This window comes from Arachis hypogaea, chromosome 10 (assembly GCF_003086295.3).
Source record: "Arachis hypogaea cultivar Tifrunner chromosome 10, arahy.Tifrunner.gnm2.J5K5, whole genome shotgun sequence".
Taxonomy (NCBI): Eukaryota; Viridiplantae; Streptophyta; class Magnoliopsida; order Fabales; family Fabaceae; genus Arachis; species Arachis hypogaea.
The window spans coordinates 105,447,261-105,460,625 of record NC_092045.1 but is presented as its reverse complement, the minus strand read 5'-3'; the positions used below and the strand labels follow the sequence as shown (position 1 = coordinate 105,460,625).

At 39.0% G+C, this 13,365-nt stretch overlaps 1 protein-coding gene across 1 annotated transcript; it reads right to left on the bottom strand.

The window, feature by feature from the left end:
• Positions 1–11,294: 11,294 nt before the first annotated feature.
• LOC112717886 (exocyst complex component EXO70E2) lies at positions 11,295–13,085 on the bottom strand. The gene has a single exon (XM_025769811.2). It carries the CDS (start codon positions 13,083–13,085, stop codon positions 11,295–11,297), a length of 1,791 nt encoding a protein of 596 aa, XP_025625596.1.
• Positions 13,086–13,365: the final 280 nt, after the last annotated feature.

The window sequence follows — 13,365 nt, the reverse complement described above, 5'->3', positions numbered from 1 at the left end:
TCCTCTTATGCTAAGTTCATGAAAGAGATATTGAGTCATAAGAAGGACTGGAGAGAAACTAAAAAAGTTTTCCTCACTGAAGAATGCAGTGCAGTCATTCTAAAAAGCTTACCAGAAAAGCTTAAAGATCCCGGAAGCTTCATGATACCATGCACATTAGAGGGTACTTGTACCAAGAAAGCTCTATGTAATCTTGGAGCAAGTATCAACCTAATACCTGCATCCACTATCAAAAAGCTTGGTTTGACTGAAGAAGTCAAACCAACCCGGATATGTCTCTAACTTGCTGATGGCTCTATTAAATATCCATCAGGCGTGATTGAAGACATGATTATCAAGGTTGGGCCATTTGCCTTTCCCACTAACTTTGTGGTGCTAGAAATGGAGGAGCACAAGAGTGCAACTCTCATTCTAGGAAGACCTTTTCTAGCAACTGGACGAACCCTCATTGACGTCCAAAAAGGGAAATTAACCCTGAGAGTCAATGAGGACGAGTTTAAGTTGAATGTTGTCAAAGCTATGCAGCATCCAGACACCCCAAACGACTGCATGAGCATTGATATTATTGACTCTCTGGTGAAAGAGGTCAATATGACTGAGAGTCTCGAATCAGAGCTAGAGGATATCTTTAAAGATGTTCAACCTGATCTGGAGGAACCAAAGAGAATAATAGAACCTCTGAAAATCCCTTAGGAAGAGGAGAAACCTCCTAAATTCGAGCTCAAATCATTACAACCATCCCTGAAATATGCATTTTTGGGAGAAGGTGACACTTTTTCTGTAATCATAAGCTCTACCTTAGAGTCACATGAAGAGGAAGCACTAATTCAAGTGCTGAGGACACACAAGACAGCTCTTGGGTGGTCCATCAGTGATCTTAAGGGCATTAGCCCAGCCAGATGCATGCACAAGATCCTATTGAAGGATGACGCTAAGCCAGTGGTTCAACCATAGAGGCGGCTGAATCCAGCCATGAGGGAGGTGGTGCAGAAGGAGGTCACTAAATTACTATAGGCTGGAATTATTTATCCTATTTCTGATAGCCCCTGGGTAAGCCCTGTCCAAGTCATCCCTAAGAAGGGTGGCATGACAATGGTTCATAATGAAAAGAATAAACTGGTTCCTACAAGAACAGTTACAGGGTGGCGTATGTGTATTGATTACAGAAGGCTCAATACAGCTACCAGAAAGGATCATTTTCCTTTACCATTCATAGACTAGATGCTAGAAAGACTAGCAGGTCATGATTACTACTGATTTCTGGATGAATATTAAGGTTATAACCAAATTGCAGTAGATCCCCAGGATCAATAGAAAATAGCATTCACATGTCCATCTGGAGTATTTGCATACAAAAGGATGCCATTTGGTCTGTGCAATGCACCTGCAACCTTTCAAAGGTGCATGCTTTCTATTTTCTCTGATATGGTAGAAACATTTATGGAAGTCTTCATGGATGACTTTTCAGTATTTGGAGATTCATTCAGCTCCTGTCTTGACCATCTAGCACTCGTTCTAAAGAGGTGCCAAGAGACTAACCTGGTTTTAAACTGGGAGAAATGTCACTTATGGTGACTGAAGGAATTGTCCTTGGGCACAAAATTTCGAACAAGGGAATAGAGGTGGATCAAGCTAAGGTAGAGGTAATTGAAAAATTACCACCACCTGCCAATGTTAAGGCAATCAGAAGCTTTCTGGGGCATGCAGGATTCTATAGAAGGTTTATTAAGGATTTTTCAAAAATCGCAAAACCTCTTAGCAATCTGCTGGCTACTGATACACCATTTGTCTTTGACAAAGAGTGTTTGCAGGCCTTTGAGACTCTGAAAGCTAAGTTGGTCACAGCACCAATCATTTCTACACCAAACTGGGCATTACCATTCGAACTAAAGTGTGATGCCAGTGACCATGCCATTGGTGCAGTATTGGGACAAAGGCATGATAAGCTTCTGCACATCATTTATTATGGCAGCCGTATTCTAAATAATGCGCAGAAGAACTACACAACCATAGAAAAGGAATTGCTTGCAATGGTTTATGCCATTGACAAATTTAGATCTTATTTAGTAGGATCAAAAATGATTGTGTACACTGACCATGCTGCTCTTAAATATCTACTCACAAAGCAGGATTCAAAACCCAGGCTCATAAGATGGGTGTTGCTTCTGCAAGAGTTTGATATAGAAATAAGAGACAAAAAAGGGACAGAAAATCAAGTAGCTGATCACCTGTCCCGGATAGAACCAGTAGTGGGAGCGTCCTTCCCTCCCATTGAGATCTCTGAAACCTTTCTGGATGAGCAATTATTTGCTATTCAGGAAGCTCCATGGTTTGTAGACATTGCAGACTAGATTAAAAGCTCAGTAATAGTCCAGCTAAAGACGATAAAGAAGCGCTTATTGGGAGGCAACCCAATTTTATCTATCTTTGTTAAAATTCCATTGTTATTTTGTGTTTTCTTTAGGTTGATGATCATGTGAAGTCACAAAAACAACTGCAAAAATTAAAGCAAAATAAAAACAGCATTAAAAATAGCACACACTGGAGGATAAGCTTACTGGCGTTTAAACGCCAGTAAGAAGCATCAGACTGGCGTTTAACGCCAGAAAGGAGCATCAAACTGGCGTTAAACGCCAGAAACAGGCTGCAAGCTGGCGTTTAACGCTAGAAACAAGCAGCAGTCTGGCGTTAAACACCAGGATTGCACTAAGAGGGCGTTCTACACGCCTAAATGGTGCAGGGATGAGAAATTCTTGACACCTCAGGATCTGTGGACCCCACAGGATCCCCACCTACCTCACCATTCAAAATCAAACCATTTCCCTCCCAAACCCACCCATTCACACACCTCCATCTCCTCCACTTCTCCTTCTACTCCCTTCTTTCTTCTTTTGCTCGAGGACGAGCAAACCTTTTAAGTTTGGTGTGAAAAAAGCGTTGTTTTTTGTTTTTTCATAACCATTTATGGCACTTAAGGCCGGAGAAACCTCTAGAAAGAGGAAAGGGAAGGCAGTTGCTTCCATATTTGAGTCATGATAGATGGAGAGGTTCATCTCAAGGGTCCATAGTTCAGTGGTAGAGCATTTGATTGCAGATCAAAGAGCCTTGAGGGAAGAAAAACAAAGGCAAGAAAGAGACATAGAGGAGCACCATTAGATCTTCAAGAGGAAGAACAAGCCGCCATCACTAAGGTGGACTCATTCCTTAACTTCCTTGTTCTTATTTTTCTGTTTTTTTTTCGATTTTCATACTTTATGTTTGTCTATGTTTTGTGTCTTTACTACATGATCATTATTGTCTAGTGTCTATGTCTTAAAGCTATGAATAACTCCATGAATCCTTCACCTCTCTTAAATGAAAAATGTTCTAAAAACAAAAGAACAAGAAGTACATGAGTTTTGAATTCATCCTTGAAATTAGTTTAATTATATTGATGTGGTGACAATACTTTTTGTTTTCTGAATGAATGCTTGAACAGTGCATATTTTTTATATTGAATTTTATGAATGTTAAAATTGTTGGCTCTTGAAAGAATGATTAACAAGAGAAATATTATTGATAATCTGAAAAATCATAAAATTGATTCTTGAAGCAAGAAAAAGCAGTGAATAACAAAAGCTTGCGAAAAAAATGGCAAAAAAAATATAAAAGAAAAAGAAAAAGCAAGCAAAAAAAGCCAATAGCCCTTAAAACCAAAAGGCAAGGGTAAAAAGGATCCAAGGCTTTGAGCATCAATGGATAGGAGGGCCCAAGGAAATAAATCCAGGCCTAAGCGGCTAAATCAAGCTGTCCCTAACCATGTGCTTGTGGCATGCAGGTCCAAGTGAAAAGCTTGAGACTGAGTGGTTAAAGTCGTGATCCAAAGTAAAAGAGTGTACTTAAGAACTCTGGACACCTCTAATTGGGGACTTTAGCAAAGCTAAGTCACAATCTGAAAAGGTTCACCCAGTTATGTGTCTGTGGCATTTATGTATCCGGTGGTAATACTGGAAAACAAAGTGCTTAGGGCCACGGCCAAGACTCATAAAGTAGCTGTGTTCAAGAATCAACATACTAAACTAGGAGAATTAATAACACTATCTGAATTCTGAGTTCCTATATATGCTAATCATTCTAAACTTCAAAGGATAAAGTGAGATGCCAAAACTGTTCAGAAGCAAAAAGCTACTAGTCCCGCTCATCTAATAAGAACTAAGCTTCATTGATATTTTGGAATTTATAGTATATTCTCTTCTTTTTATCCTATTTGATTTTAAGTTGCTTGGGGACAAGCAACAATTTAAGTTTCGTTTGTGATGAGCGGATAATTTATACGCTTTTTGGCATTATTTTTAGGTAGTTTTTAGTAGGTTCTAGCTACTTTTTAGTATGTTTTTATTAGTTTTCATGCAAAATTTATATTTCTGGACTTTACTACGAGTTTGTGTGTTTTTCTGTGATTTCAGATATTTTCTGGCAGAAATTGAGGGATTTGAGCAAAAGTCTGATTTAGGCTGAAAAAGGACTGCTGATGCTGTTGGATTTTGACCTCCCTGCACTTGAAATGAATTTTCTGGAGCTACAGAAGTTCAATTGGTGCACTCTCAATTGCGTTGAAAAGTAGACATCCAGGACTTTCCAGCAATATATAATAGTCCATACTTTGCTCCAAGATAAATGACGTAAACTGGCGTTTAACGCCAGTTCCATGTTCCATTCTGGCGTTAAACGCTAGAAACAGGTTACAAGTTGGAGTTAAACACCCAAAACAGGTTACAACCTGATGTTTAACTCCAGAAACAGCACAGGCACGTGAAAAGCTCAAGTCTCAGCCCCAGCACACACCAAGTGGGCCCCGGAAGTGGATTTCTGCACTATCTATCTTAGTTTACTCATTTGCTGTAAACCTAGGTTACTAGTTTAGTATTTAAACAACTTTTAGAGATTTATTCTGTACCTCATGAAATTTTAGATCTGAACTTTGTACTTTTTGACGGCATGAGTCTCTAAACTCCATTGTTGGGGGTGAGGAGCTCTGCAGCGTCTCGATGAATTAATGCAACTATTTCTGTTTTCTATTCAAACACGCTTGTTTCTATCTAAGATGTTCATTCGCACTTCAATATGATGAATGTGATGATCCGTGACACTCATCACTGTTCTCAATCTATGAACGCGTGCCTGATAACCACCTCCATTCTACCTTCGATTGAATGAGTATCTCTTGGATTCCTTAATCAGAATCTTCGTGGTATAAGCTAGAATCCATTGGCAGCATTCTAGAGAATTCGGAAAGTCTAAACCTTGTCTGTGGTATTCCGAGTAGGATTCAGTGATTGAATAACTGTGATGAGCTTCAAACTCACAAGGGTTAGGCGTAGTGATAGACGCAAAAGGATCAATGGATCCTATTCCAGCATGAGTGAGAACCGAAGATGATTAGTCGTGCGGTGACAGCGCACCTAGACCATTTTCACTGAGAGGACGGATGGCAGCCATTGACAACGGTGATCCACCAACACACAGCTTGCCATAGGAGGAACCTTGCGTGCGTGAAGAAGAAGACATGGGAAAACCAGAGATTCAGAAGACAAAGCATCTCCAAAACTCCAACATATTCTCCATTACTGCATAATAAGTATTATTTAATCCATGCTCTCTTGTTCATTTGCAAGTCAACTGATAATTATAATTGATATCCTGACTAAGTGTTACAAGACAACCATAGCTTGCTTCAAGCCAACAATCTCTGTGGGATCGACCCTTACTCACGTAAGGTATTACTTGGACGACCCAGTGCACTTGCTGGTTAGTGGTATGAATTGTGAAAAGTGTGATTTACAATTTCGTGCACCACAAACCTAGGAAACTCCTGATCTCTGTCACTAAAGTTGGTCGCTCCCAATTCATCACTGCTTCTACCTTAGCAGGATCCACATCTATCTCCTGCTTAGATAACTTAGCATATAACTTTCTGTCTCTCAGAATTTGCAGCACAGTTCGCAAGTGTTCAGCATGTTCCTCTTTAGACTTAGAATAAACAAGAATGTCATCAATAAAGACAATAACAAACTTGTCCAGATACGGTCGGAAAATCTTTTTCATATAATCCATAAATACAGTCGGGGCATTAGTTATCCCGAAAGACATCACTGTATACTCATAATGACCATAACGGGTTCTGAAAGCAATTTTCGGAATATCCTCGTCTCTAACCCTTATCTGATAATACCCGGATCGTAGGTCAATCTTAGAAAACACACCAGCACCCTGTAACTGATCCATTAGATCATCGATTCTAGGCAACAGATATTTATTCTTCACAGTGATCTTATTCAATTGTCGATAATCGACACATAACCGCATACTCCCATCCTTCTTCTTTACCAGTAACACTGGCGCTCCCTACGGAGAAACACTTGGTCGGATAAAATGCTTACCCAACAGATCTTCCAGCTGAGCTTTCAGTTCAGCCATTTCTAAAGGTGACATCCTGTAAGGAGTAATCAAAGTCGGACCGGCTCTAGGCACCAACTCAATTGCAAATTTCACTTCCCGGTTAGGGGAAAATTCATTAATATCATCTGAAAACACATCTGGAAATTTACATACAACCGGAATCTGCTCTAAACTCTTATCATCACCTGATACTCCCGCAGTTAATAACATAATACCCTGACATTCAGTTCCAGAACAGTTTACTATCATAGAATTCAAATAGTAACTATTCACCACAACCGGTGCTTTTAACCCTTCCAGCATAAATTGTACTAACTTCTCAGAACAATCAAGCAAAACATGATTCTTGGATAACCAATCCAATCTCAAAATGAGATCAAGACTAGTCATAGGTAAACAAATCAAATCATGCACAAATTCACGCTGTTGTACTCGAAAGGGAACTTGTGGACATCCTATCCTAGTCACCATAGCTTCATGAGTAGCATTATATACTTTCAAATCATAACCTAAAACCACCATTTTCAATCCTAACTTGTTGGTCTTTTCAAATGCAATAAATGAATGAGACGATCCTGAATCAAATAAAGCATTTAAGATTTTACCAGCCATTTCACAATTACCTCTATTCAATGTCTCAGATCCCTCAACACCTATGGTAGAAGCGGTGTATACTCTCCCTGTCTATTGCACGCTACCAGTCTCATACTTCTTCTTCTCTGGGCAATTAGTGGCTATATGCCCGGGCTGTCTACAAGAATAGCATACTCCAAGTCCTAACCTACACGGAACTCCAGGGTGATATTTTCCGCACCTCTGACAATTCAGATCCTGATGTGGCTGCTTCCCAAACCTTCTTCCCTGATTAACATTAGTATTCGGCCTTCTGTAATTACCCTGGCCCTGAGTCTGCTGCGAAACAAAGCCTCCACGCTTGAAATTCTTACCTCTCGGAGCAAAGTTCCTCCCTAAAAGCCTCTGAAAAGGCACCCTCAAACTTCCTTTCTCTGCTGCTGCCTTCCTCATATAATCCTCAGCCACCCTACTCTTATTCACCAATTTAGAAAACACACTGATCTCCATTGGGACAACGAAGCTCAGAATATCACTCCGAAGACCTCCTTCATACTTAATACACTTTCATTTAGCAAAATCTTCAGGCGCATCTTGACAGATACGAGAAAAGCGACATAACTCTTCGAATTTGCTAGTATACTCAGCAACAGTCATCTGTCCCTACTTTAACTGCCTTAATTCAAGTTCCTTGGCATTTTTGGCTGAATTAGGAAAATATTTCTTATAGAATTCTGTTCGAAAAACCTCCCAAGGAATCACAGCACCATCAGGCTGCAGGATACGTTGTGTTCTCTGCCACTAATACTGAGCTTCACCTTGCAACTGATAAGTTCCAAACTCAACCCATTGCTCTTCAAGAACCTGTTGGGCCTATAACGCCCTTTTCATAGCCTGAATCCAATTATCTGCATCAGTGGGATTTGAGGTTCCCCTAAAAGTCGGAGGGCGAACTTTCAGAAATGTAGCAAGTGCCATAGGACCGTCCTCATCATTATTGTTCCCATGATTACCCTGGTTTATCTGATTACCCAGTGCCTCAGCTGTTGCCTGCATAGCTGCAGCCATATTTCCCAAAGCAGCCATAAATTCTACTGGATTAGTCCCTGTGGGGGTAGGATTAACGATGCATATCCTACCTCTACCTCGCCCGCGACCGCGTTTGCGAGTCGACATCTGGTCCCCATACACACCAAACAAGTGATATTAAGTTGATCAGTCTCAATATCGCAAGTCTGATGCCTTAAGTTCCAAATGCATGCTCACAAACGTTTATGCCATATATATCAATCAGATATCCTATAGCACATAAACACATATACAGAGAATGCACAGAAGCACAATCAGTCCGTCTCTCAGGCTCTATAGGAACGAACTGCTCTGATACCATAATGTAACACCCTACCACACTAAGCTTTACGCTTAAGTTGTAAAATAGAGGTGGTGTGGTATTACGACCTCTAAAATAAAATGAGTACATATAATAGCAGAAGAATTATAATATGCTAGGAGCCTTGAAAAAAAGAGGAAATAAAAATCGCAAAATAAAAGCGCAACGTGGTACACGTGGTGGCAAGCCATGACACTTAATCTAGGGAATCTCGTATCTCAGATTATTCAAATTCATAAGCCATATAAATAATTCAATTATAATTCATCAACATCCACATCATTCTCAATTGCATCTCATTCATCATCATACATCAATCATATTCAATCCTTATCCTCCATTATCACACCTCTCGTTCCATCCATCAATAGTTCCAATTCAAAACTTAATTCATTCTTTTCTAAATGAATCAAACTTAAAACATGCTCATTTTCTTAATAACTCAAAATCAAACCATATAACCTTTGAATCTAAATCTTTTTAAATAATCATATAAACAAAATCTCTAATTTTTTATAAAATTTCGGCAGCATCTCTTCTAAAACTCAGAATTTGCCACCTTTTTCGGGTCCAAACTTGCATTCTTTTCAATTCAACACACCCTTCCTCATCATCATAACAATCACCACAATAAATCTACCTCAGATCAACAATTATACTCATACAATATTCAAATCCAACAACCAAAATTCAACTAAGAATCATAGTTCACAAATTCTAGGCTTTTAATACAAAATACCTCATTATCACAACAACCTCCACATTAGTTATACCTCAAATCAATAATTCACCAAATCACCAGTTAATCCACAAGCACCAACCAAATATATTTGACAACAAATTACTAAACATTAACATACACCTGCATTTCAACTTATCCTGTGGTCATCTAGCCTAAGTTTTCACAGAACATTATATATTAAATGCAAGAAACCTAAACTATACCTTGGCCGATTTTCACGTAACGACCAAAGTAAATTACTTAAAACCAAGGCAGCCCCTTCAAAATTCAACTAATCAGCTTTCTCTAAGTTCCAATATTCACAATTTCAAGCTCCAATTATTTATTCACAACCTAATACACATTCATAACACTTATATGTCCAATTTAATACTCAAAGCTCAAATTTAATAAAATTAAACTAAAATTATCGTGTCCTCACCTTACCCAAGCTTCACATAAGCAAGAGTGAATGTTTTCCTCAAGCTAATTGGATCCTAAAACATCATAAATCAAAGAAATTCAACCTTCCCATTAAAAATTTGAAAATTGGGAGAAAAGAGGGATGAGAGTGATTAAAAAAGTTACAAGTGAAATTGTTCTGGTAGAAACGTAGAGCTCGACGTGATAAATGCGTGGCCGCAAACGGTGCGGCGATTGGAGCTCGGACGGAGAAGTTACGGTGATCAAAATGTTACCATAGGGTTTTGGAAGCTTTCTCCCCTCCCTGGAAGCGTTTCACGCTGCTGCAGCCAAGTGAGGGAGAGAAAGGAGTTTGGCTTCATTTAATGAGTTGGTCCGGTTGGACCGACGGCTCGGTTTGGGTCTGGTTCAACCGATTTGGCTCTTCGGTCCAATCTTGGACCGTTTTCTTCGAAATTAGTGTCAAAATTCTCGTTTTGATGAGTTCTATCCTAATTTGATATAATATTCACATTTCTAATCTTTATTATTGAAAACTAATTTATTAACTAATTATCTACTAATTTAACCAGGGTTTACAATCTTCACCGTCTTGCCGTCACCATATCCCATCGTCATCCCTCTAAAAATTCATTCCACTCTCACAGTCCATTAACACTAACAACAATAACAACAACAATACCAATAATAATTCACTCTGATTTCAACAAAACAGATTTAACGATAGAAACAAAATCAGAAGCAGATGTGAAGAGCTAAGTCAACAACAGTGAATGAAATAATGGAGAAGGTAGAAATTGTTGTTGCGACGAATGATGGAGGAAAGAGACTTGGGATGGAGCCAACTCCCACCCGTGAAGCTCGCCTTCCAGACCCGGCGGCGCTTGCTTTCCAGATCCAGCGGTGCTCGCCTTTCAGTTTTGGTTGTGGCGCTCGCCTTCCAGCTCTGACCGTCAAGCTTTCCTTCTATTCTGATCGTACTCACGTTATAGTTCTGAGTGTAGTTTTTTTATTGTTGTGCTATAGCTTCTGGTGTTGCGAAGAGAAGTAGACAAAGCAGTGGCTATGGCATCGGGAGGAAAAGAAGAGCATAGAGATTTGGGAGATTCGGGGTTTAGGGTTATTAATTTTAGAGATGGAGATGGGGATACACTTTGAGGAAGAAGAAGAAATAAGAGAGAGAGAGCGCGCGTCACGTATGTTTTTTCGTTAACGGAATATACCTTTCTTGACGGACGGGTATTTTGTGCACGTTCTTAAATTATTAAAAATTATTTTTGTCGATAATAAAAGTGGAAGTCATTATTGTCGGTGGTTGAATAATTCGAGGACATTTTTTATGGTTAATCCTAATATATATTTATAGTGATTTGATCCTAATAATTATAAAAAAAATTACATCATAAGAATACTATTATTTTGTTTTATCATATCATATATACTAATTATAAAGTTTTAAGACTTAATAATACATAGTAATGTCCAAAACTTAAAATAGACTACTTAAATTTAGATATTCAACCCGTTTTTATAAAGACAAAAGCCAATAAAAACTCATTTATATAAAATGTTAACAAAGCTGTTATGTAATAAGAGCACAATATGTTCATCCAAATTGAGTAACAAGGTGAGGCCACATTAGTTTTATTTAATGTCAATGGTATAAGAAAACTAAAATATTGTAAAAGGCATCCCCAATTGCTAAAACTAAGACAACAAAAAGAAGAAATGAAAAAAAAAAAATCTTCATCAAACACTCTTATCCCTTTTCAGTATCTGTGCTGATGATGAAAAATAATGCAAAGACTTTGGTGAACCTACAAAAAGGTCCAATACATAGTTCTCTATATCATCTACAGTGTACTTTTTCCACTTCTCATCAATGCTTGATGAATATCTCCCAGTGAATTGCCGGTAAGCATGAACAACTTTCTGAGAAATTAAGATTTGTACATCTTCACGGAGTTCAGTATCTGGAATACACCACCCTGTTTGTGACCTATAGGTTTCACTAAAAGAAGCATTGAAATCTTTGCACTTTTTCTTTAGATTTTCCTTCGAAGAAGTGCAATTCGATTCAGTGTTTTCTTGTTTCAGAATAGAGAGTATTGGACCCCAAGTTACCCTCTCATAGCTTCTAGCATTATCTCGGAACTTAGCAATGTGCCGACGAAGCCATCGATCGCCGAATACTAAGCTTAGTTCCGAGGACTTAGCCTTTTGGACCATGTAGTGAATGTTATTCATCATGAATACATGTTGCAATGCCACATCTTTGTACAATTTGGACTTATTGATCAGGTTGGATTCAAGAGTGGCCGCCACCGACCAGAATTCGCGAGCCAAAGGATGGCCGTCGTCGTCCGGATCGGCCGGAGTCTCGTCCGCCAGGAGAAGGTTGAGTGCCTCGCCGTATTCCGCCAGTGTCTTGATGAAATTCATTACATATTTGGTAAGATGGTGAACTCCGCCGCCAGGGAATCGCGCCTTTGAAGGATCATTTGCAATAGCACTTTTAAATGCTAAGAATGTGAACTTTGAAGCTTCACCAAACTTGTTTAGAAGCTTGTGAAACTCATCTCTTACAAATGAACCAAATTCTTCAAAGAACAAAATGTCTACATAGACAGCGAGATTCTCCAAAACTTCATAGATGTCTAGAAAACAGAACAGTTTCTCCGGCGAACGGTTTCCCGTTGCTACGGCCTCACCAAAATTCAAAAGTTTCAACACAAAACTCAAAGTTATCTCGGCGAAGCAGAACTGATAAACAGAGTCGTTGAAGTCTCCAAGAATTTGCTTACACAACCGTCTCTCTGCGACGAGATACACCTGAAAGACTATCTTCACGGCGCGAATCCACTTCTTTATCTCGCGATTCAAGCAATTCCCTTCCATTTTCATGACGTTCTCGTTGCTGAATCTTTCTATTTCAAGAACCACAAAGAACTCGTCCAAGGCGTGACGTCTCGAAGAAATGAAAGTCTGGCAAAACTCCTGATGGTACTTGGAACCGAACATGACATTTGCAATGCTCTTGAGATCTGGAATTAACGCAGGATTAACCAGATCAACTGAACCGGCCTCGTTCGCGAAAGATTCCGGTTCAAGGTATTGCTTGTGCTTAACGAGGATATGAACTAATTCTTCCTCCAGTTTCGCTATGGCAACCTGCAAGATTCGGTTGGCTCTTCCGAGTAGTTCTTTATCTTTATCGTGTTCATTCAAACTCTGCAAGTTGTGAAGGGCTGCTTGAATCTCACTAACTGCTTCTAAATACTCGGAAGATTCCTTGGAACTGCAGTCCCATATCATCGAATTCTTTGCTTTCCAAGCCATTATTTTGCCTTCGGCAAATTTAATTTTCCTTTCTAGCTGCTTGATGCTCCTTTCAACTATGGACATGGCTGACAGATGAATATCGAAATCCAAGAGAGTTTTTCTCAGATCATCGGAGACAGCCTTGCTTGCCGCCAACGCCTTTAAAATGTGCTGCGCTGCCGCCACCAGGTGTTGATCCTCAGATTTATGATCATCCATGATAATAATAATAATAGAAATAACAGTAACCAAAATCAGGAACTGTGGACAGTTTTACTACAACTTCATCACAAAAAAGAAGAAGAAGAAAGAATTGATGTCTTCTACAGAGGAAATTGGAGAGTAATGAAGAATTTAATTCTGACAGTGGACAGAACTATGAAGAAAACTTAGAAAAGTGTTTGAATTGTTTGACAGTTGACACCAACACGCAGAAACTAATGTAAATCAAAGAACAACTGTAAACTAGAACATGGTACCTTAAAATAATAATAAATAA